Here is a 25,304-nt window from a genome sequence, read left to right on the forward strand (position 1 = left end):
GGGGATACTTTGGACTCAATCCATGTTGTATTTCTAGATTTGCAAAAAAATAAGGCCACTTAATAACTGACTAGAATATATGTGTAAACAATCTTGATTTAGAAAGAAAGCTGAATGAACAAATAAATGGAAAGAAAAAAAACGGTTTAACCTTTAAGAAATGGGTAATGCCCATCTTTAATTTTTTATTTATTTTTAAACAGGTATTCTAATTACCATAAGCCACATCAATTATATGGATGAACATCATCCTCCTAAGGAATGACCCAAAGTATTGTCAAATAAAAGTAAAAAATAAAAATAAAAACAAAAACGTTAATTATTTTCTCCTTTCACTTTTATTCTACCAAATCCACCATTAGGAAAATTTAAAAGTAGAAAAGGCAATCCATTTATTTCAACTTCAGGTCCATCTTAGAATAAGTTGATATCATGATGTCCAAATTTGAAGTCTAATAACCCAGAGAATATATCTATCCCAATAACATGAGCCAAAAATTGGGACAATTTTTGTGTTTTTTTTTTTTTTTTTTGTTTCCCAATCGCCCTTCTAAAAGCTGAAAATTGCAAATCCAAAATCAAATGTCCTATCCAATTTGTCGATAATACCAAACAGAGATTCAAAAATTGCTTACAACCAGCACATTTGATTGTCATGGATTGTCATATGTTGAACCCAAACTCATACTTTTCTTTTCCATATTCAGCAATTACATGCATATTACAAAAGCTTAACTTTAAAAAAGGAAAAAAATAAATAAATAAAATTTGACAAGTCATATAGAGATACACTTTGTATGATATTTCCTGGGTGAACCACACGGACTTGATACAATGGGTTGGGTGGTCACACTACCTGCAATCGATGCAGATATGACCAGGTAGCCACTCTCGATATTATTGAATGGCATTTCCACCAAAAATAAAAATACGTACATAAAAACTATATGAGGAAGCATGATCACTCCTGCGATGCACTGACATCCATCGATATGTCTTCAAGTTATAATTTATAATCACTTGCTTTGCCAATTTATAGTCGGATCCCTTGGTGAAGACATCCTTCCCTCCTACAAAGTGCAGTTTTAGTTTATCATGTTCCGATAAGTGCTGGAATAGGGAAAAAATCAACTGGCATGATTCGGACAAGCAAAAACATACATACATTTGCCTGGAGATGCAAAAAATCGTAATTTATCTCTCTGCCGATTCACAATTCGGTCCTTTGGAGATGACGTCTTTACTACACCTGCCTGCCGCATCATCTCTGCAATATGCAAGTTCGAATGTCATGGTCCAAAAAAGATTAAACATACTCGTAGTTGAGTAATCTTCACCATTGGTAATGGAGGCCAACGTACAAATCACGAAAATCTACACACTTTAGCAAGTAGAAACAGATGCATGTGAAAATTGGTTACTGCTTCCACACACTGAATTTTCATGCCAAGTGATAGAAACTGTCTAAAACTGCTTCCAATATCCAACTCATATAGTGATGAAAAATAATAGTGTCTTATAGAGAACAATGCACACCCCAGAATTGGCCATTCTATCCTTGCATTAATCTCGTATGAATGGCGTCGGCCAACTAAATTCTATCCAAGCTTTTCTATTATACGTCAATTCACCTACTATATTAATCTTTTTTAAAAATAATTTTTAATTACTTCATCCCATGTTATTTTTTGGCTACCCTATCCATCTATTACCATTTATTACAACTATTCTTTTTCGTTTGACCGGCACCTCACAGGTCTCCAATGTATATGACCGACCCATCTAAGTCTACTCTATCGAATTTTCTCAACAATGGATGCTACACCTATTTTTTTTTTTTTTTTTCTCACTTCCATTGGTGACCCTATCTCTTCTAGTCACTCTACTCATCCATCTTAACATTTTCCTCTCCGCTCAATACAACATAGTCAGTCTAATAACGGTCCTATAGAATTTTCCTTTTAGTCCGTGTTATTCTTTTATTACATAAAATCCCACTAGCTTGCCTCCATTTTATCCAACCCGCTCCAATTCTACTAGTTACATCACTTTCTATCTCTCCATCCTTCCTAATTATCGACCCTAGATGCCAAAAGTGGTTGTTTTGAGTAATCCTTTGGTTTGAAGTGCTATCATTATATTATCAATATCAATATCTTTATTAAATTTGCACTCCATTTACTGGTTTTAGTTCTACTAATCCTCACTAAAGCATTTCTCCCGTTTCTAATTTTATTGCTAGGTTCTCTTTAGAGATATTCAGAAGTATGATATCATCGACAAACATCATGCACCATGGAATCTCGTTTTGGAATATTTTATTATTTAATCTAAGATTATTGTGAATAGATATGGGCTTAGCACCAATCCTTGGTGCAATCCTACGTTTATGGAAAACGCAATAGTTTCACCACACATGGTACGCACTTTAGTTTTTGCATTCATGTACATATCTTGAGAGTTTTTATGAGTTGTAAGGGAATTTGTTTTCTTTGTAAGGCCCACCAAATTTTATCTTTTGGGACCCTATCATATGCTGTTTTCTAAACCTATAAAAATCATATGTAGGTCTTGTTGTTTACTCCTACATTCTTTAACTAATTGTCTTAGTAAGTATAAAGCTTCCATTGTTGATCTCCCGGGCATAAATCCAAATTGATTATCGGACACCGTGGATTCTTTCATTAATCTATGTTCTATTACCCTTTCCCATATTTTATTGTATGACTCATTAATTTAATTCCTCTAAATAGTTGCCACAATTTTGTATATCCCCTTTGTTTTTGTAAATTGGTACTATTTTACTTTTTCTCCACTCATTTGGCACCATGCCTTGCTTTAGGATGTTGTTAAATAACTTTGTTAGCCATTCAATTCTAAGTTTACTAATGTTCTATGGGTATATTATTCAAGCCTACCGCTTTATTACTCCCATCTTCTTAAGTGTGTCATCTACCTCCTTGTTGCTGATTTTATTTGTCATTCCTATGATATGTTCATTTCCTTCTACTTCTTCTCTAGGGTATTCCTCAATTAATAGATTTTGAAAATAATTCTTCCATCTAGTTAATACTCCCTCTGTCCCAAAAAAGATGTCACTTTTGGGGAACCGTTTCCCCAAAAGAGACATCTTTTTTGGGACAGAGGGAGTATATCAATTTCTTTAACTAAAATTGTGTTATCTATGTCCTTAATACATCTAATTTGGTTTAGGTCTTTAGTTATCTCAATTTTTGCTAATTTATAAATATTTTTCTGTGACCTAGTTTTTCATACAAGACATTCAGTAAGCTTTGTTTTTTTCCCCTAGTTCATTTAGCAAAGCTTTGTTTAGCTTTACTTGCTATCTTCTTTGTTTCACATTTGAGTTTGGTAAATGTGTCCAAGTCTTGTAATTTACTTTTTTCGCCATGTTTTAAATCTTTTTTTCTCTTTTGTTGCACTTTTCACTCCACCACCATGTCTCCTTCTTAATAAAGTTAAAAAAAACTTTACCCTTTTAGTTTCCGCCCACTCGTTCGCCTTCTTCTTAATATAATTTGTCATTTTGAGCCACAAGTTATTTACATCATCATTCTAATCCCATTGCCTTTCCCTTAAGACTAGTTCTTTAAATGTGGTCGCTTTACTGCCTTTTAATTCTTTCCACTTAATGTTTTTATGTCCCTTTCACTTTTTTATACTTGAACCCTTTAATTTATATGTCTAGAATTAGTATGCGGTGTTGATTTTTGAGGCTCTCCCCAAATATTACTTTACAATCTTTTACATGAGGTCCATTTATTTATTTTTGATAAGTACATGAGGCCCATTTATACAAGCAATAATCAATTTGTGTTTTACTTATTCTACTTTTAAATGTTATTAGATGGTCTCCTCTTTTTTAAAAGAAAGTGTTACGTATCACTAAGTTATATGCTTTTGCAAAGTCTAAAATTGTTTATCATAATTTATATCACATTACGCTCTCCAAAACCATATCCCCTATGGATTCGTGTATACCCTATCCTATCCACACCTACATGTCCATTAAAATCACCGCCTAGAAATATGACTTCATCATTAGGTATAGATTGTATAAATTCATATAACAAATCCCAAAAGAGTTTCTTTGTAGTGTCATCTAATGCTCCTTGAGGAGTGTACACACTTACATATTCAAGATATGTTCGTCTAAGACAATTTTAATAGTTATTAATCTATCTCCTTGTCTTCTCACCTCTACTACTTTATCGCTCATGTAATGAACTACTACTATGCCCACTCCATTTCGTTGGTTATCTTTCCCACCCGAGTAGAAAAGTTTATATCCTTCCCCGATCTCCCTAGCTTTTCCACCTTTCCATTTAGTCTCTTGTAAGCAAAAAATGTTTACTTTTCTTTGTTTTAAAGTATCCACTATTTCATTACACCAACCGGTTAATGTCCCTATGTTCCATGTTGCTATCCTAATTCTTTTTGAATTAGTTTTTTGTATTTTTTTTATTTGAGTGACAATTCATCAAAATGATTTTGACAATAAATTTTACACGATTGTCTACCTGACACTAACCCACCTCCTTTTCACATCCGGCCTTGGATACCACCAATGGGAGAGTCAAAAGAATTAGATTTATATCGTCGGATTAGTATTTCATCAAGATGTCAAAATCTAAACCTTCCATCACTATATTAATGCATGTATCATAAAAACAATTAAGCTATCCTAGGTAAAACACTAAAAACATGAACATGATGGCAAGCACACGCAATTAAAAGGAGGAGAAGAGGATATAGGGGATAAATTAATCAAAAGTTAGGGTGAATGATTATTCACAATAGAGTTATTCACAGGGGACGAGTGATAGAATAAGACAACAATATGCAATAAGATGAACAAAATGCACAAAGGTAAGGATTTAATGAGATGACAAGACGCACATAAATCAATATGATGCGGTAAATAAATTGCATGTGCAGATCAATGAAAAAAACAAATCCCCAAATTTTAGTATGTCATCTGTATATTGGCGTTCAAGCGATACAATGCCAAAGTTCAGATATCTATTGGATTGCAAGATGTATCCAATGAAAATCAGTGTTGAGGTGTATGTGTGTGGTGTGTGCAGTTGTGCAAAGATGGGTAGGAAGACTTATTTGGTACAAAAGTGACTTTTCAGTGGCGTCACTGCCGACCCAAAATCACCGGTGACCTTTGTGATTTTTCTCATTCCCTCTTCTCAGTCAACCTTCACTGATGATACCAAAAAACCACTACAAAAAATCTGAGTTGGTTTCAATTGAGCTATGTAAAATGAAGGATGGAGAATTTAGGGCTTGCTGAGGAAGTCCATCAGAAGAGAAATATAGGTTGGAATGGTTAGCTTAGGGTTTTTGGCAGTTTAAGAGGGGAGAATGGCGATGGTCACCTGTGGGAGGGAGGGGTTAGTGAGAGTCTTGATGGTGGTTGTGATATGTGTAGATGGTGGTCTGTGGTGGTTTATGACATGTCACGGTGGTGAGAAGTGTTTGATCACCCAAGCGACAGTCGAGATGATGGAGCTATTACGTTGCTGATGAAATCTTTGATCGGTCGGCGAGGGCTCAGATCGGATATAGGTTGGTATCAAAGATTTAGCATATTTGATCAGTCTTTGGCCAGCCGATGAGATATTTGACCATCGTAGAGAGAGAGAGAGAGAGAGCTTTCGTAGAGAGAGAGAGAGAATAAAATCAGAATTGACCATTCTAACAAATGGTGTGAAACAAATAGTGTACTCTCATATGACTCCAGCACCATACATACCAAATATGGGGCAAGAATGTTAATGAGCTCCTCGATCTCAGATTCTTACTCAGTTGACAACTAGATTGGCTCCTTTATTGAATTAATGAATTGAGGCCAGCATGAAGCACATTTATTAATGGAACCAAGCACAAATACGCCCAAGCTCCACTCAATTGGGCTCGTGAACATAAAGTACATAATGGTTCGTTTGTACATTCTCTAACATGCATGTCCCTCTTACCAGCTCTGGATTAGAAACCCGAAAGGCTGAACATTGTAATACAATAACATAATAGTAAGGAAATTTTTCCTCAATCGAAGAGATAGACAGAAAATAGAAACCAAATGCTTTCCAGCCACTTGATGCACTAAAGTGGGAGTCATGTAGGTCCCACTTCAATGCATCAAGTGGCAGGAAACCATTTCTATTTTCTTCCTCCCTTAGGTCTAAGCATCATTGCCCTAAGCATCATTGCCCTAATAGTACTACAGAAAAGGAAGGCATAAATCTGCAAAATGCAGTTCACGACTACACGGCAATCGTTTTTTCTTTATTTTATACATTTTTATTACAATGAACTGAAGTGACAACTATCTGCGTCAGTCACTTTGTTGTTACTTTTTATGTGCCGTTTTCGGGGATCAGTGGAGAAGTGGATGGAATGGGAGGAGAAGTGATGGAAGAGGCAATTGGGTGGAAGCGAAGAAATCCTTCCCTCCTTTATGATCCATTTGGCAGGAGGGATGGAAAAATAGATGGAAGAGGCATCCCCAAGGAAGGGAAGGAGTCCACTGGTGGGCCCGAAGGGATGCCTCATCCATCCTCCCATCCTTTCCCTCTTCCTCTCCTCTCCCCCAAATAGTGGAAACTTGCTCATTCCCCCCTCTTCCTTCCCTCCCAGTCCTTCCTCTTTCCGACCAAACATACTTTGTCTAGTTGAGCAGAAGGGAATGAAAAGGAAAACATCTTCCATTGTTTGGTAGAGTAAAATGAAAAAGGCTTAGAAATTTGTCTTACCACCATATCCCTCACTGCATAAAGTAATACACATGAAATGGTAAAATCTAATAAATGAGTGGTAGCATCTTTCCCATTATAGAAAATTTCATTCTTTCCTTCCCTTCTCCCTTCTGCCAAGTCGTGGACAAAAGCACACTTGTGACCATAGAGGGATGCCCCAATCATCCTGCCATCCTTTCCCTCTCGATCTCTTTCCCCTCTACCAAACAATGGAAGCATGTTCCTCCTACCAATCATAGCAATGTGTTTTGTCTTTCAACAATCAGAAACATGATGATTGTCCAAACAAAAGCTAGTCATATTTTTACAATGAGCCAGCTTGGCGTGCAAGCCACCCGAGCATGTGATGAGCTTAGCTCGAGCCAATGTCTCTTAAACTCAAGCAAGTTCAAGCGGAGGATGAACATTCTGCATGTTGGCCAAGCAGAGTGTACAGCCATATTCCTTATAGCAATATTCTACCGCACATTGCAACAATTCCTTACAGTCCCATCATCTTTCTAGAAAGCTGTTATAGATAGAGAGGAAGAAGTGCAATCCTGTGGTATATAAGAATCAGAACTGGTAGATATTTCTGGTTTCTAAAAGCAGGATAACCTAAGCCAATATGCAGCATGCAGAGAAAATCAGTTTGTAAGTTTAAATAGTAGTCTGATTGGTACAAATATAGGCTAAAGGAAAGGAAGGGGCATAGAGGAGGTAGAACAACTAGACAGGGAGAAATCCTGTTAAGTGAGACATATCTGAGACTACATATCCACAGCAATGGATCTAGGGGAATGCAATACATCAATCAAGAAATCTCACAGCTTGAAATAGTATGAGCTTTGAGGGTGATCCGGAAGACAACTCAATGTGAAAGACTCCTCTAGGTTCGTACCTTTATAGATCAATTCAATCACAGTGATAATTTCAGTATGAGTTCTGCTCTAGGAATAATATATCCATAAGAAGAATATAACACAATTACAAATATCCAGATACATGAAAATATATAATACTACAAGAAGAATATTGTTGTTGGTTGTTGTTGTATGTATATATATACACACAAAACAAATCAACAATATAATGATACAGTATAGATTTTGGAAAAAATGACAGTTGTCATAGAAGTTTGAATAAAAGTTTGGGAAGTGTTCATAGAGATACTGATGCATCATTTTGTGTCCAAATATTGCAAACAAATAAATATATTTGACAAAGAATCTGGTGTGCAAGGTACAAAACAGTGTTCACAGCTGACTATTTAGAAAACAACCCCCTATGATACCCATACAATTAAATTAGGGTCAAATACGAACACTTATATAATATAAATTCAAAATAAAATGAACAAACTAAACTACTCCAACAATGTTATATACCAAACCTTACGGTAGATTATATGAATGCATTCTTGAATATGCAAGTTAGTGAATTTACTTTCGATGTACTTGAGAAAAATAAAAATATTTGTTTTCGACGAGCAAATAGGCAATCATTTGTTGTACATACAGATATCTTTATGTTTTCTTTATTTTATTCATTAATAATACATGTACATGTATGACAAAAGATTTGTGTACAAAGGGAGAGCGCTCTCCTCTATCAGTTCATTACAACCACGTTGCATAGCCTAGGAGAAGTCTTTAGACTGCTATTGAATGAAGTACAAAAACATAAAATAAAAATAAAAAAAAAGGTCTGCAACTGTAGGGAATATATTGGGCTAATATCATGTGATACAATGCAATAATTCCATATTGGGCTCATATTTGTATGGTGTATGCAATGCATCCAGCAACGTATCATACAAAACAACCCCTATGATACCCATACAATTAAATAAGAGTCAAATATGGACACACATATACAAAATATAATCGTTTTGTGTCCAAATATTGCAAATGGATAAAAATATATTTGAAAAATAATCTGGTGTGTAAGACACAAAGAAGTGTTCACAGCTAACTATTAATAAAACAACCCCTATGATACCCATACAATTAAATAAGGGTTAAATATGAACACGTATATAAAATAAATTCAAAATTAGATGCCCAAACTAAACTACTAGAATAATGTTGTATAACCAACCTTACGGTTGATTATATGCACGCATTCTTGAATATACATGTTAGTGAATTTGCTTTCAATGTACTTGAGAAAAATAAAAATATTTGGTTTCGATGAGCAAATTTGCAATCATTTGTGGTACATACAGAAAACTTTATGTTTTCTTTATTTTATTTATTAATAATACATGTACATGTAAGACAAAAGGTTTGTGTTCAAAGGGAGATCTCTCTCTTCTATCAGCTCATTACAACCATATTGCAAAGCCCAGCAGAAGTCTTTGGACTGCTATTGAAGGAAGCACAAAAACATTAAAAAAGGTCTGCCACTGTAGGGAATATATTGGGCTATATCATGTGATACAATGTAATAATTCCATATTTTCTTAATAAATAAGTTGATCCAAAATATGTGTCTTATGTGTGTATGGTGTATGCAATGCATCCAGCGACATATCATAATATTTGCTTATAAATCCATGATATTGTTCCATTTTTAGAACGGAAGTAGATATTGCATCATAAATCACTCAATGATGCTATTTCAATGGATATTCGAAAATCGTGTTAAGCAGAATCCAGAAAGGTGCGACCTATGTTACAGAAACTCTTCCAAAATGCACAATGTACCCATGTCAGACACGCAACACTCAGACATGGGTATGGAATATGTATCCAATAAAAATGGTTACACATGCACCTATATCATTTTGAGTTTATTGTATAATTGTACATAAAAGTATTTTATTATATTCATATTGTTGCATTAGTTCTTTAAAATGAGGGAACATATTTTTCTACTTTAGAAAATAAACTGAAAGAATTTAAGGATTGAGTTCTTAAATGATTTACACTTCGAGGACCAAGAACCTAACAAGCTGGAGCAAGAATATACCATAGCAAGCCTCACAGAAGCACAAACAATCACATTTATAATTAATTTTTTACTGATTAGCAGGTTTAAAAAATAAAAACACTTGCCTCGTTTCCTTTCAAGCTCTTCATCAAGCTCTTCTTTCCATCTTCTTTGTCTCTCAGAGAAGCTTGCACTGTCAGCAGAACAAATTGACTCACAAGTTGCAAAAAAGGGAAAACAAATGCGATCCTTTAAAGGGACATAAATTAAGGCAAGCATCAGACATTAGTTCACAAACCTTGGACTAACTGGCTCCTGCTGTCCATCAAGAAGAATCTCTTTCCATTCACTACGCTGAGGTGACTGGACTTCCTGAGGAATTTGATCATTTACACCGCCAACATTTGATACACGTTTAGAATGGGACCCAGGGCTAGTAGAATAGACAAAATCAACAGCTGCAGAAAGTCTTCTGCTAGGCAGTCGTTTGGGTGACCTGCTTTTAGGAGGTAAGTGCAAATTATTCGTAAAATTTTCTTTGTTTTCGTTCCCATCAGCACTTGAAGGACCTGATGCATTCAGTGAGTTGTAGAACTCTTCATATAGAGGTGTTTGCAGCTTCTTCAAATCTAAAGCCTGAAGTAGTTTATGGAGTAAGTGAAAACATATAATTTCTATGCTATAGACATCTTAAGTATGGCATAATGTAGATTTAAATACAAGATCACCATAATCTCATAATTTGTTCATGTTAAGAAAGCATGTGGAAAGATAGTGATACCTTTTCATCAAGAAAGGCCCTAATTTTTGACTCGGTGACTTCATCATCATCCTCAGCTGCAACCGGGCCACTCGGAAATGTGAAGTCATTATCCCCATTACCAGATGCTTCAGTGCTGTCAGTAGCCTTATTAATTGTTTGACCAGAAAATAAGTTTGTTCTACTTCTCTCCAACTCTGGACTTTCATCAGACTTGCACGGCCAATCATCATTTGGCTCCAACATAGGGTTAAAACTCTGTTGTAAGCAAGTAAACTCTATCAGTTATTAATGGTTCTATGAACACAAACTTCATATTTATGGAAGCACATAAACGCAATTTATTACCTTATTTAGATCATCAGAAACTAAAGCAGAATTGAACTTTACAGATCCAACACCCAAAAGATCATCTTTATCATCTATCTGACACATGTCATCATCATCATAATTGCTTGATCCCCAAAGTGGTCCTCTTGCTGAGAACTTCTCGGGGTATGTAGTTGAGCACCTCAGACTGCCCATATTATGAAATTCCTTCAATTTTGTACCCGTTATCCTGGTATCAGGGTTCATGCTGCAATATCAATACATCTTCAAAAGTCATGATCTGAAACAGCTGAGAATAAGTCTCTTGAGAACATTCATAGCCATTATATGGAAACACTTACGAGTTCTTAATGTCCGTTGCAGGTGTTGCCATCTGATTTCCTGAAATGTCCTGATGATTGTAGGATTGATAAGATTGGCAAAAGAATATCAAAAAAAAAAAAGGTACAGCTACATTTCCAAACTAAGAATTGTTCATGCAATTATACTGACCACAACTGAAGTGCGAAATACAGGATGTGTTTCCTGATACTCCCCAGTAACAAATGGATGCTGAAAAAAAAGTAAAATTAAAATCAGTTTGGATATTTTAGTGTTTATATTGCCAAGAATTTTAGCACTAAGAAGAACTTCACAATGACAAAACATTGACAGAGAAAACAGCCTGCTGTACAGAAATACCTTCAGCAGATCTGACGCAACAGGCCTCAAGTTCGGTTCCCTGCCACCGCATTTTGTTCAGATTAGAGAAAGAAAAAAACTAGCTAAGATCTGAAGATTACAACCATGGACAAAAAAGCCCTTATTGGCTAACTCAAGGGCAAAAATAAAAACTAATAGAAGAAGAAAGAAAGAAATGAGGATAATAGGATCAAGAATGTACTTCTGTAAACATTTTAACAGAAAATCTTTTGCCTCAAAAGAGAGATGCTCAGGTATCGGTGGATGAGATTTAGTTGTTCCAATATGGAAAAGTGCAGCAACCTGAAGATAAAACTAATTTCTTAGTTCACAAACAAAGGGAATAACAGCAAACAGTTCCACAATGATAGTCAAGAGCAGAAGTTGATAGTTTAGTAGAAAGGAAACATAAAAAAGGTGTTTTTAGGTGTATACCTCCTGATACTGCTGGCTCCAAGGAGGTTTTCCAGTAGCCATCTCAATAACCGTACATCCAACACTCCATACATCAGCAGAGCTGAAAATTTTATATCACAATGGATTAGCATGAATGAGCTCAAAGAGTGCAAGAATACAGTGTATATATAAGTATTAGGTGAAAAGAGTGCAACATATACTTCACTAAAGAGGAAGAGGAACATGGTCCAAACTGGAGGGGCAAGGAGTACACATATAGTGCTATGTGTGTGTTTGAATGAACATAGCGCATGCAGCCATGCATATGCTGAGGAAAAACAGATATGCTCAGGCATTGAGGGTGATGTTAGGGCGAGAGACAAAAATCCATGTAACAAAATAGAGACAGAAAAACAAAACAAAACAAAAAAAAAAAAAAAAAAAAAAAAAAAAAAAAAAAAAAAAAGAAAAAAAAAATCTATGAGTGATTCAACAACAAATAAATGATATTCTATAAAAGCATAATAGTATTATAAAACAATAAATATCCTTAGAGAATTAATCTAACGCAAATGGTCAACCAATCATTAATTTCATTAAAAAAAATATATAGTGTTATTAAACAATAGAATCTAATAAATAAATCTCAACGCATTACAACAGAAATACTACAAATAAGTTATCATAAATAAAACAGAAAAAGTAAAAAACTAAACCACAAAATTAATCCGATACTGGAAAGAAAAAAGAAAAAGCACTTAAAACCTGTAAAAGCATGTTTTTTTTGGGTCCAACAATAGTAAACTTACATAAATTGAATCCATTGATAGTCTAGGGTTTCTTGACTTCCTCTTTATATTAGTCAAACAAAGACACTTCCTTCAACACATGTAGCAATGCTTGAAAAAAAAAAAATTGAAAATGAATTCACACGCAAGGCTTGAAAATTGAAAATGCTTCAAGATGAATGAATTCAAGCTTAGTTGAGTTTTTCTAAAGCATTTTAGAACCTTTTAATATTAAATATAGAACACATTTCACTTTTTTACATCACCAAATAGACCATCATGTTTTAAAAAAAAATTGATGGGGATTTTTTTTTTTTGGACAAGTAAATTGATGGGGATTAAATGACCACACGAGATCCTATGTGGCTATACCTCTAAGAAAAGATACGATAGCATATAAATTAATTGAAATTATGACTTTTAAACACATCCAAATCAAAAACAGAATTAATATAGCCAACCCTAAGCTTGGGCATTGCTGAATCTGTTCGAGTACAAGCATACACTGCATAAGAGTGTGGATACTAGGTATATTGCAGAGATATAAGTGTACACTGAAGAAGAGGGTGGATGACTTGATATATTTATCAAATTAAACATTAAAAAAAAATCATAACTAATTATGTGAATGATAAGAATCAGTAAAATTTATTCTGATCACTAAGTAAATACATGTTATATATGATTGCTTCAACAGCGAAGGATGTGATCCCTAAACCAAAATGAAGCATACATGCAGAAAATAATGCATTTCAAAACAAAATGAAGCATACATGCAGAAAAAAACTCAACTTTTCTGCAAAATTCAAACTAACTTAGATGCTCCATGTAATGGAGGGAAGAGTGAGAGGAAGTAAAGGGGGGAAGAAGAGATGGGATAGAGAGAATTCCCATCATTTGTTAACAAAGAAATGGGAAAGGAAAGGAAAGGAGGAGATGGAAACTTTCTCCTATGCCAACCGTTTTATGGCCACTCATAAGTGTGTAGAAAGGAGGGTAAGGAAAACCTTATATTTTAGGTTTTTACTCTTCAGATAGATCATTGTGCTAATATTTAAGGTTGTGAAAGTAATAATACTCCTTTCCTTCCTTTATCATTGCCTTCCTATTCAATAAAATAAAAGGAGAGAAAAAGCAGCTTCCATTTCTTAAGGACAAAAGTTTCATCCCTCCTACCTTCTGTTCCTTCAAAGAAACTTATCGCCTTTACTCAACAAGCAAGAAGGAATCCACAATGTCACTCTCCACTCAACAAGGTTCAAAAAATATGCCAATCTTGAGTTAACTTGTCCAAGTTAACCCAGGGCCATAGCCCACAATTATTACACCAATTCATGATACTACAGAAAGCTTGCTACACTAATAACACGGGAGATGAATAATTTGTATTTCACAATACTGGTTGTATCATCCCAGTATTGCGACACAACTCCTAGGTCACTGGTTTTCGACAAATCCAGTACCCTTTTTTTTATAAGACTGAATAAAAGCGTTCAAAAGGGGAACGCATCCCTCAAATGACACACAAGGCCAAACAGGACCTCTAAACACTCAAAGAGCCCAAAATATCAACAATTTCCTCCATAGATTACAGTTTCTCCCTAGAACCCAACAAAAAAGGGTGCTAATAATAGAGAACTTAAAAGTCCCAATAGGAGCCTCCTTTCCTTCAAAAGATCTCCTATTTCTCTCTAACCATAAGAACCACCAAAGGCATAAGGGCGCAACCCTGCAATAATCACGGGCTTGGGCCCCACCATACACCCTCTCTAAGCCTCCACCAAAGCTCTAGGGGACCTTGGCATGATCCAATGAACCCCAAACAACCCCAATAATAAGCCCCTGCTATCCCGAGCCACAAGGCAATGCAGGAGAAGATGATTCACCGTCTCCTCACAACAACCTATCTCCTCTTCATATTACTCAAAGTCAAAATGCTCCCCAACACAGTTGTCCACACAAAAAACACCACCTTGAGGGGGGACTTCGAACGCCAAACCGCTTTCCACAGGAAAGGAACCCCTAGAGCATCTATGAAGCGTCTATGAAGAGACCGGACATCAAATCGACCCTGGGAAAAGGGAACCCACGCCCGATGGTCAACACCAACACCCACCACCTCCTGACGGTACAAAAGCTCCAAGAGCCCAATGGCCTCCTCCAACTCCCAATCTTGAAAGCACCTCGAAAAAAGCACGTCCCAAGTCAATCTCCCGCTAGCAAGCCGATAGCCGTCACAAACCAAAGCATGCCTATCCGTAGCAATCTAGAAGAACCTGGGGAAAGAGGATGCAAGAGAACGATCCCCACACCAAATGTCCTCCCAAAATCTGCCACCCCTACTATCCCTAACTTGGAATCTGATGTGTTTAGAAAATTCATCCCACCCCTTCTGAATGAATTTCCAAACCCCAACTCCACCTGGCACTTTCACCTCATGAGAGCACCATCCACCTCTCTCTTACAATCAATCTCCTCCACAGTCTATCTCTCTCCACACCAAACCTCCCTAACCAGTTCCCCAACAGAGCCTTATTAAAGGGCTCCAACCTTCTTATACACAGACCAATCAATTTTGTTAACCAAGACAAGCCACCTTCTCCTAGACACTTCCAAACCTCAATAAGAATGCCATCAGGTCCTGAAGCCCTTCCCAATTTCATCTTCATTAAGGCATTTCTAACCTCCTACTCCTTGACCCTACGGAAAATTATGTTATCTCTAAGGTCATTGTATTTTTCTAAGCCTAAACTTCCTATATGGTTTTCATTTACAAGTTTCTCAAAATAACTTTACCGTCTCTCTTTAACTTCATCATCTTTTACTAAAACCCGTTGATCTTCACTATTAATGCATTTAACATGGCTAAAATCTCTAGTTTTCCTCTCCTTTAGTTTAGCAAGTCTATATATATTCTTCTCACCATCTTTGATGCCTAGTTTAGAATAAATATTGTCATATGCTCTATGTTTTGCTTCACTCACTACTTTCTTAATTTCTTTGTTTATTTTTTTTATATTTTTGAAGGTTTCACTATTTTTAGTTTTTTGCCAAACTTTATAGCATTCCCATTTTGTTTTTATGACTTTTTGGACTTGTTCATTCCACCATCAAGTTTCTTTAAATAATAGTCTTTTTCTTTCTTATTCCCCTAGGATTTCTTTTGCTACTCTTTTAATATATGTAGTCACCTTAATCTACATTAAGTTTGTTTCATCTTCTATGTTCCATGTTGCCTCTTTTAACATCCTACTTATCAAAAAAAAAAAAAAATGTTGCTTCTTTTAACATTCTGTTATTAAATAATTCTACTTTCTCCCCTCTTAAATTCCACCACCCAGTCCTTGGGTTTATTATTCTCTTTCTCCTTTCAGTTTGTCCTTTTATATGTAAATCTAAGACAAAAATCCTATGTTGTGATGTTAAACTCTCTCCAGGAATAACCTTACAATCTTTGCTTGTTAATTTTCTAGTTAAAAGGTAATCGGTTTGACTCATATTTGATCCGCTTTTAAAGTTTATTAAGTCTCTTTTTAAAGTAGGTATTCCTAATTATAAGATTATATGCTACCGCAAAATCTAAGCCTCCCCGACATCATTTCTATCTCCAAATCCATGTCCATCATATACCATCTCATATCCTCAACACCCTTTACCTTCATGGCCATTAAAGTCCCCTCCTATATACACTTTTTCTTCTTCCGGTATCCTGAGAATCAATTTGCCCATATGTTTCCAAAATTGTGTTTTAATATTTTCATCTAGTCCTACTTGGAGTGCATAAGCACTAACTATATTAACTATATTTCCTCCTAATACAAATTATACTAGTATTAACTGATCTTTTCTAATAACGGTTATCACATCTTTTAAATTCTTATCAAAGATTATCCCCACTCCATTCCTACGTCGATTCTTACCAATGATTATTCCCACTCCATTTCTAAGTCTAGGACTAAGCATACAAGCACCAAACATGTAGGCATCAAAGTCAATAACATGAAATAAAAATTCAATAAACATGAAATAAATAACAAAGGTTGGAGTAATTGGGTTTTTTGGGTCATATTTCTTGTGGTGGTGGTTGTTGGGGGGAGAACAAAGAGGTACTTTTCCGTACTTCGTGAATTCGATTAGGTAGATAATGCAATTGTAGACTTGGGTGCTGTTTGATAAAATTGAAAATTAAGTATGGAAAAGTTTAAGAGATGAATTTTTTTTTTTTGATAAGTAATAATTGAATTAAAAAAAGGCATTCAAGAGGGGAACGCATCCCTTATACAAAAGTGGAACCAGGGTTTTAAGGCCCCAAAGAATCCAAAAAAATGATAAAATCATCTAAAGAGGAACATGAATTCATCTTCACGTAACTGAAAAGAGGGCGACTGATGTGAATTTTCAGAATCGCCGTAGACGACTCTTTCCTTCCATAAGCACCACCAAACACAAGTGGTACAACTCTTCAGTAATCGCGAATATCACTTCTCACGCGGCATCCTCTCCGAACATGAATCAAATCCTTAGGATTAACGAGGCATAACCCAACGCATACCAAACAGGCCAAAAATAAGATTCCAGCAGTCTGTCACTACAGGACAATGCATGAGAATATGATCAACTGACTCACCATCTTGTTTGCATAGGCAACACCAGTTAACGAAACAGTTGCCTCTTTTCCTTAGATTATCAATCGTCAGGATCTTACCCCATACAGCGGTCCATACAAAGAATGCCACCCTAGTTGGAGCCATAAAGCGCCAGATGGTCTTCCACGGAAAATCAACGATATCAAAATTAGAAAGACATAAGAATAAGGTATGAAGGATCGAACTTCAAAGCGACCATAGGAAGAGGGAATCCATGTCAGATCATCACTTCCTCTGCCAACTGCCTCCTGTCGATACAGCAAGTCCAGAAAAACACATACCTCGTCCAACTCCCAATCTTGAAAAGAACATCGAAAGTGCACGTCCCACGTAACCCCACTACTATCAAACTGATAAGAGTCGGCTACGTAGGCATATCTATCAAGTGCAATACTGTATAAACTGGGAAACGAACTAGATAAGGCCGGTTACCACACCAAAGATCCTCCCAAAAGCGAACACATCTACCATCACGAACTCTGAATCTAATGGGAGAAGAGAAAGCATCCCATCCCTTCCGAATGGATTTCCACGCCCCTACTCCTCCCACGAGAGAAACCGGACGAGTAGACCAACCTCCACTCTCTTCCCCATGCCGACATGATACAAGCCTTTGCCAAGGGCAACGTCTTTCCTTCCTGTACCTCCACAACGATTTATCCAAAAGAGCTTGATTAAAGGGAACCAGTCTTCTGATACCAAGACCACCAAATTTTAAAGGCTTGCAAACTTGTTCCCAATTTACAAGATGATACTTAAACTCTTCTCCCCTTCCGCCCCAAAGGAAATCCCTTTAAATTTTTTCAATCTTATAAGCAACCGAGCATGGAATTTGGAACATAGATAAGGAATATATAGGAAGGCTCGATAGAGTGCTCTTTATGAGCATAATACCCCCCCCCCCCCCCCAAGACAAATATTACTTTTTCCATCCTGCCAATCTCTTCGCATATCTATCAATCACAGGGTCCCAACTTCCCACAGTTCTGGAGGAAACCCCTAAAGACAAACCCAAATACTAAATAGGAAAAGAGCTCACCCTACACCCCAAGGCCTGTAGCTAAAGAAGAGATATCCTAAACATCTCCAACCAGAACAAGCACGCTTTTAGCCACATTGACCTTCAGACCAGAAACAGCCTGAAAACAAGCCAAGATGCACTTCAAATACCTAAGTTGAGACACATCAGCATCACAGAAAACCAGCGTGTCGTCTGCAAAAAGTAAATGAGAGACCTCCATCTGATGGGCAGGATCTCTTCCCACCATAAAGCCCTTAATAAGATCAAGATCCTCTGCCCTTCACATAAGTCTGCTTAAGCCCTCCATAACAATAAGAAGAAGGAAAGACGACAAGGGATCTCCTTGTCATAATCCCCGAGTACACCCAAAGAAACCAGCTGAAGACCCGTTCACAAGAACAGAGAACTTGACAAATAAGAGACATGTCTCAATCCATTTCGTCCATTTACTTCCAAACCCCATCTCTATAGCAAATAAACCAGGAAATTCCAATTCACATGATCATATGCTTTCTCTATGTCAAGTTTGCATAAGACTCCGGGAACACCACTTCTCAATCTAGAGTCCACACATTTGCCTGCAATAAGAACTGAATCAAGAATTTGGCGTCCTTCGACAAAAGCATTCAGGAAATCCGATATAATCCCATCCATCACTTTCCTCATCCTAAGAGCAAGAACCTTAGCCATGAGCTTGTAGATACAACCCACTAAGCTGATAGGTCTAAAGTCTTTAATGTCAAAAGCACCTCCCTTCTTAGGGATAAGGGCAATAAATGAGGCATTTAGCGACTTCTCAAAAGCGCCAGTAGAATAAAACTCCAAAAAAGTGCCCATCACCAATGTTTGTATATATACACAGCTTTTGTAATAGAATTCAAGACATATTGGCAAGTGTCCACCTCAAGGGCATTTTGGTTTTTGCAAATGTTAAGCATCCATGTGACACGTGTCCTGTGGTCCTAGTGTGAGATGATGAAGTCAGTTATGCATTGCTTAGTGATTAAGCTTGATATATATAGTTGATATATATACACATACAAGCTGTCAATTAGCTTGCTCACTAGAGGACAAAATTGCAAAGGTGGCAGGGGCTTTGTGGCCCTTTCAAACAGAGAATGTCATAAAATATCCTTGCAAAATGATTGGCTAACAGTGCCATGTATTTCCTCATTAGGGGCAAGACCTCAACTATGTGTACTACTATATATATATATCATGTTATAGCAGCTGCAGCCAAGAGAGCCTAATATGTGATTTGTGAGCCTCCTAAGTGTGTGCATTGTGCATCTCGAAAGCAAAAAGATTAACAAGGATCACTGAGAGTTTAGATTCAATCTTGAGCTTCATTTCATCTCAGATTCTATATTGAGAGCACACAAATGTATTGAAGATTAAGAAAGGCTGCATGTTGCTATTTACTGGTGCAGAAGGCTGGTTCAAAGAGTTTATTCAAGCTTGAGGCCTTTTCTTTGGTGTGCAGAGGTTGAGGCAAGTTTGATTTGCTTGTTTACAACTGCAGAAACTAAGTTTATATACATATTACTGCTGTAGTTGTTTTTTATATCTCAGACCTATGATTAGTTGTTGTTTTCTGGTTTAAGCCCTCTAATATGTGCTTATATATATGATATCATGCTGCGAGCTACATTTCTATCATCTGAGCATGTTTATATATCTGATTTGAGGTTGTTCAAGTGGGGACTTGGCCAGAAAAGTGACCATTGCAGTGGTTGGTCTTGTGAACCTTCATAACTAGGGTTTTCAGCTGAGATAAGGCATATTTGTGTATTGTTAATATTACATCTTCTTGTTATCACTGTGATTAACATATAAGCATGAGTACATTGAAGATATAAGGCCATGTGAATCAAGTTCTAGTGATAGTTGATACGAAATTCCAATTTTACCCTTGATACCATTGGAATTGCAGAAACAGACCTTGTTGTGTATTGACATTGATAAAACTTGCTACACTCATTATGATTATCATCAAAGCAAGTTCTCTTTATTGAATCAAGGCTGTAAAAACTGTGGTTGAGTTCTAATCAGGGCTGCATTGAAGAATGACACCTCAAACCTTGTAAACTAGGTTGTTGAGATTTTAAGCCTCTTGTGTACTGACTTTGTTACATCTTGCTATATTCACTGTGTTTAACAATTGAGCAAGTGTATATTGACATTTGGGGGCTGTGTGTATCATTGGTTGGACTGTGACATGGTCTGTACTTGTTTTCATCCTTGAGATCAAGCTTGTTCAAGTTTTCTGTAAAAACCAGTTCTTGTAAGCACTGATTTTGTTATACCTTGTTGTTCATTGAGTGATCATCTTACAAGCAAGTGTATTTTATCTATTGAAGACAGTGGAGGTGAATGTTGGATCTGTTTTGAAGTTACATTCTGATTTGATTATACAGATCTCAAGCCTGCAAAAACTGTGACAGCATTTGTTGCTATAATCCACCTTTATAGCTGTGTATTAACTCTTATCTTGTTGTAACAGCTAGTATAAGATGTGTTTGGTGTATTGACACATCTTGTAATTGTTGTAGAAGCTATTGAGAGCTTTGAGGGTCCAAGCAAGGGTGTTGTGGACAGGGGGTGTGCTGTGTGCACCAAGTAGAGCTAGTGTGTGTGTAGAGGCTGTGAAAACTAGTGTTTCAACTTGTACTAGGGTGCGTGCAGAGTGTGAGACAGCTGAGTGTGTAACTACTTGCATACAACTAGTGGATTTGCATTGGCTGAGGCCAAGAACCAATGTTTTTGATCCCTGATTGAGAGGGGTTTTCCTTGTAATATCTTCTATCTCTGTGATTGATCTTGTGGTTCAAAGCACTTCATACATACTGAGTTAACCGCTTTTAAAGTATGCAGAAAATTGATTATGTGTTAGAATAAGTTATATGAACCAATTCACCCCCTCCCCCTCTTGGTTCATCAAAAAAGTTGGTTGCAAATTAACATCCACAAGGCCTATTCAAACACCCCCGCCCCTCTAGGTCTAAATCACCATTCTTACTCTAACATGTCAAAAGCCTTTGAATAAAAATCTTCAAATTTCTCGTTTGGTATCAGAGCACGTTACTCAACATTGTACCTGTAAACAAACAGATCAGATTTGGACCAGATCAAGCTATTCATCTGATGGATAATTCATAAATGAATCCATATCCGATTTGTAATTAATCGGATATCTGACCCAATAATCCGATCTATCAAGGGTGTAGTTATATGTTTATAATATTATATAACATATTATGTCAGATCGGACTGGCCATAATCCATAGTTTGTTTAATTAACAAATTATCGGGTTCAGATTGTTAATGGGTCATTGGATTTAATCTTCAATTCATATATGAGTTATCGGATCGGATTCGAATCAAAATCCAATCTATGGATAAGTCTAGTACTTTGGAGAGAACCATGGATATTAAAAAATTAGACAAAGTTGATTTTACTAATTCTGATGATTATGCTTTCTTTGATAGTTTGTTGCATCACACTAATTCTAATTTATTTGATATTACATCTAGCAATGATTGTGAAAGGGAGATAATTTCCATAAGATTATGGTAAAATCACAAAAGCCTCCCTATACTATAAATTTGTATCATATATAATAATTAAATCTCATTAAACCCCTTAACATTTTCCAAAATTCATCAACTTACCCCATTTCCGTTAGGTTACCATGAAAGAACACAAGAGGTTATCATGTGCCAAATTTCACTTGGGTCATCTTCTTCTTCTCATAAACCAGACCATAGCCCTGCGAAATCTTCAACTCAAACGAGCTCAAACGCCTCAAAGGCGAAATCAAACTTGTTTCTTTTAGGGATTAGGAGTAAACTTGTGCATGTGTCTGTTTGTATATATATATATGTATGTGTGTGTGTGTGTGTGTGCGCGCGCGCAGGGTTTAAGGGAAAGAAGAGAGGGTTTCTAAAAGTTTTAAGTGGACGAATATGGACGTGGTTTTTCTTCAAAACGACAGGAGTTGAAATTGGCGCAGTGTGGGCCATGTCCAGAAGTGTCCATGAAGTGTCAGTGTCCAACACGGACACAACACCCTCGTAGAAGTGTTTGTTCCAACTATAATCAAAAGATAAAACAATCTACAAACTTGACTCTGCTTCTTCTTCTTTTTTGTTGTTGTTGATATCCATTTTTATTCATAAAGAGTCTACTCAAGTAGCAAATCCTTTTGCCTATTCATATATATTCTACCAGAAAGAACATCAATTTAGGAGCCAAGATGAGACAATTTTGCAACTTACTCATTTTCTTCTATCTGTCTATTCATTCCTTAGCAACAGTAGATGATATCATACACATTCACAACACAATATCAATATTTTTCAAGGTCATAACAAAAACCGCCTTGCAATACTTTGAACAACATCCACTAAATGTTTAAACTTTTACGTATGAAAATTACATGTCGAATTCTTAAATGTAACTATATATTTCTTTGTTCGCAGTCAGTTGTTAAGATAAATTATTCCAAGTACTTGTGACTTGTAAGCCCTTTTAACAGTTTATTTTGAGTTTGACATTAGCAAATGAACCACAAAAGTTAATTTCCACAAAAAGAAGCAAGATAGGTTCAAGACTCTTTGTGTAACCAGCATCAGTAAATAATAACTCCAAGTACTTATGAGCCCTTTTTAAGGGTTTATTTTGAGTTTGACATCAGTTAAAACAATAGTGACTCCAATCAACCACATATGAATGGGTTCAGTCTTTTCTAGAAGATGCAAAACCTATTCACACAATGCAAATATGCTGCTAGTGTTAGAAACCCTTGTGAAGGTTTTATGGTCATCTCAATTTTACATGAAATATATGCTACAGGACATAAGAGCAGGGACTATGATTTAAGGAAAGACGTGAACCAGAGCAAAGTTAGATGGCAAAAAAAGGATTTTTCTACCTATCCTCAGGTCATAGTGTGTAGTGAAATAAAGCTTGATTACTTGTAGATATTTACATGATTTATACTTTTGTAGTATCCTAAAGCTTCATAAAATTTCTTAAATGATAGCCCCCTGTAACCTAATAGAGTTATGAAAGCAGAACCATTTCAATCCTTTTAAAAGAGTTCTCAGAGAAAGTATCTGACTAAAAAAATTAAATAAAATTATAAGCACCACATTGAGACAGAAGTTGGAGCGCTTTAAGAAAATGTTGTATTAATTGTACTCACAAGCTGTGCCCAGTCTGGAGAATAACTTCAGGAGCCATCCAATATGGAGTACCCTTCATTGACTTGGCACCAGTCATAGTAGCCTGTACCAACATACAAACTTCAAATATGATCCAAAACTTTTACAGGATTTGATTTTGGAAAAGAAAATAAAACATTAAATGAAAGAAGAAAATAGCAAAGCAAATCGTTAATTGAAAGCACACAGAGTAGTCAATATTCGTACGAGTTCGACAACTTTCTTGGATGCACCAAAGTCTGCAAGTTTAATGCACCCCTTGTTATCAACAAGAATGTTTGCCCCCTGCATGAAGTGCCCATTACATGAGAGACAGAGAGAGAGAGATTGAGCTTTCTATATTATAAGAATTATCTGCGTGAAGGCACCTTGATGTCCCTGTGCATAATTCCATATTTATGAAGGTACTCCAGTCCCAACAACAACTGTTTTGTGTACATTCTAATAACCTGCTCATCGATCAGGAAGAAGACAAAAATGTTAATAGTGGCTGTTTCACATGCTTCGCATCCTTCTAACGGGCTACTTCATGTAGATCTAATAAATGTTAAGATCAATGAAGAAACTTCAGATTTTCAAATGAACAATCCTAACATGTGGAAATCACTTACAGACTCCGGGAACGATCCAAATTTTCCAAGAAGTGAAGAGATGGATCCACCAGGAACAAATTCCAATAATATATTCAACGATTCCTCCTCTCTAGCTGTTCCCAAATATCTCTGAAAACCAAAACAAAAACTTTAAAAAAGCCTTAAAAAAATAAAATAAAATAAAAAAAAAAGTCACTGCTTCCACCTATAACAAATTATCGAACTCACAACTATGTTTGGATGTGAGAGATTCTTTAAAAGCTTCACTTCTTCCTCGAGCTCTTTAATGTGAGCCTATCAAAGCAAAAAAACAAGCGATCGCAATCAATTATTTCTACAAATCAACCAAAACAACTACCTTGTAAGTTGGGACCTAAAATTACAAAACTATAAACTGTAAGAAAATGTTAAAATCGATCAAACTATTACCACAATATAGCATGGTTTCCGCGAATTGAACTAAATATGCTAAATTTACACACACTAACTGAATCTCAATGTTTTACCTGTGTTTTCTCCTTCGAAGCACTGTTTGCTGCAATTGAAACCTGCACAAATAAGCATCAGCAATATCAAAATCAAATGTACAAAAAACCCAAAAAAAAAAAAAAAACATAAATCAACACCTGTATCAATTCAAAAAAACAAACACAAAAATGAAAAATTAACCTGCTTGACTGCGAGGAGTTCTCCTGAATCAAGATTCATTCCCATATAAACCCTCCCAAAAGCGCCACAACCGATCAATTCACCTTTTCTCCATCGGATCGGAGGCGCATCATCTTTCTTAATTTTAACGGCATCGGCTTTCACAGTCGACGGCAGCGCCGGGAGCGGTGGCCTTGAGAAAAGTCCAACTCTTGATCTACGGATGCTGGAACCGATCTTCTCGACGAAGCCTCCGAAGCCGCCACCATCGTCACCGCCGGTCGGTTTGAAAACAAGCGACCGACGAACTGAGCCGATGAAGTCTTGCATTTGCGATGTGAATGCTGTTCTTGTTGGGGCTTGGATGTGATTGTGAGAAAGATTTGGTCTGCCAGAAAAAAACTAGGGTTCCGTGAGTTCCATGTCGTGTGACAGTGAAGAGAGAGGGGGAGAGAGAGAGTTGCAGGAGGGAAAAGGGTTGGGATCGTTTTTCAAAAATAAATAAATCAGGAAA

The 25,304-nt window shown here is 36.3% G+C and overlaps 1 protein-coding gene across 2 annotated transcripts; it reads right to left on the reverse strand.

Moving 5' to 3' along the window:
* Positions 1-619: 619 nt before the first annotated feature.
* Positions 620-25,304, reverse strand: LOC132295710 (mitogen-activated protein kinase kinase kinase NPK1). 2 transcript variants are annotated; one of them, XM_059794010.1, is made up of 18 exons: positions 24,812-25,304; positions 24,649-24,690; positions 24,371-24,436; positions 24,161-24,271; positions 23,918-23,998; positions 23,757-23,834; positions 23,531-23,613; positions 11,908-11,989; positions 11,675-11,775; positions 11,473-11,512; positions 11,284-11,343; positions 11,133-11,182; positions 10,810-11,038; positions 10,483-10,719; positions 10,000-10,337; positions 9,827-9,894; positions 1,166-1,267; positions 620-1,062 (listed from the first exon to the last, which is right to left on the reverse strand). In XM_059794010.1, coding segments are annotated over exons 1-18 (2,079 nt in total). In that variant the 5' UTR covers positions 25,121-25,304; the 3' UTR covers positions 620-1,060. The 2 variants fall into 2 exon arrangements, with proteins under 2 accessions (XP_059649993.1, XP_059649988.1); XM_059794005.1 differs by having other exon boundaries at positions 620-1,070.

Source organism: Cornus florida, unplaced genomic scaffold (assembly GCF_030987335.1).
Source record: "Cornus florida cultivar Cherokee Brave unplaced genomic scaffold, ASM3098733v1 CherokeeBrave_3.0.0_Hap2_Chr01, whole genome shotgun sequence".
NCBI lineage: Eukaryota > Viridiplantae > Streptophyta > Magnoliopsida > Cornales > Cornaceae > Cornus > Cornus florida.

Excerpts from the sequence above, each read along its gene's own strand:
- LOC132295710 (XM_059794010.1), bottom strand. The coding sequence starts at position 25,120 with ATGCAAGACTTCATCGGCTCAGTTCGTCGGTCGCTTGTTTTCAAACCG. Across the intron at positions 24,272-24,370 it reads TCTCACATCCAAACATAGTT|AGATATTTGGGAACAGCTAG; the intron begins GTGAGTTCGATA and ends TTTGGTTTTCAG. Across the intron at positions 11,039-11,132 it reads GCAACGGACATTAAGAACTC|CATGAACCCTGATACCAGGA; the intron begins GTAAGTGTTTCC and ends TTGATATTGCAG.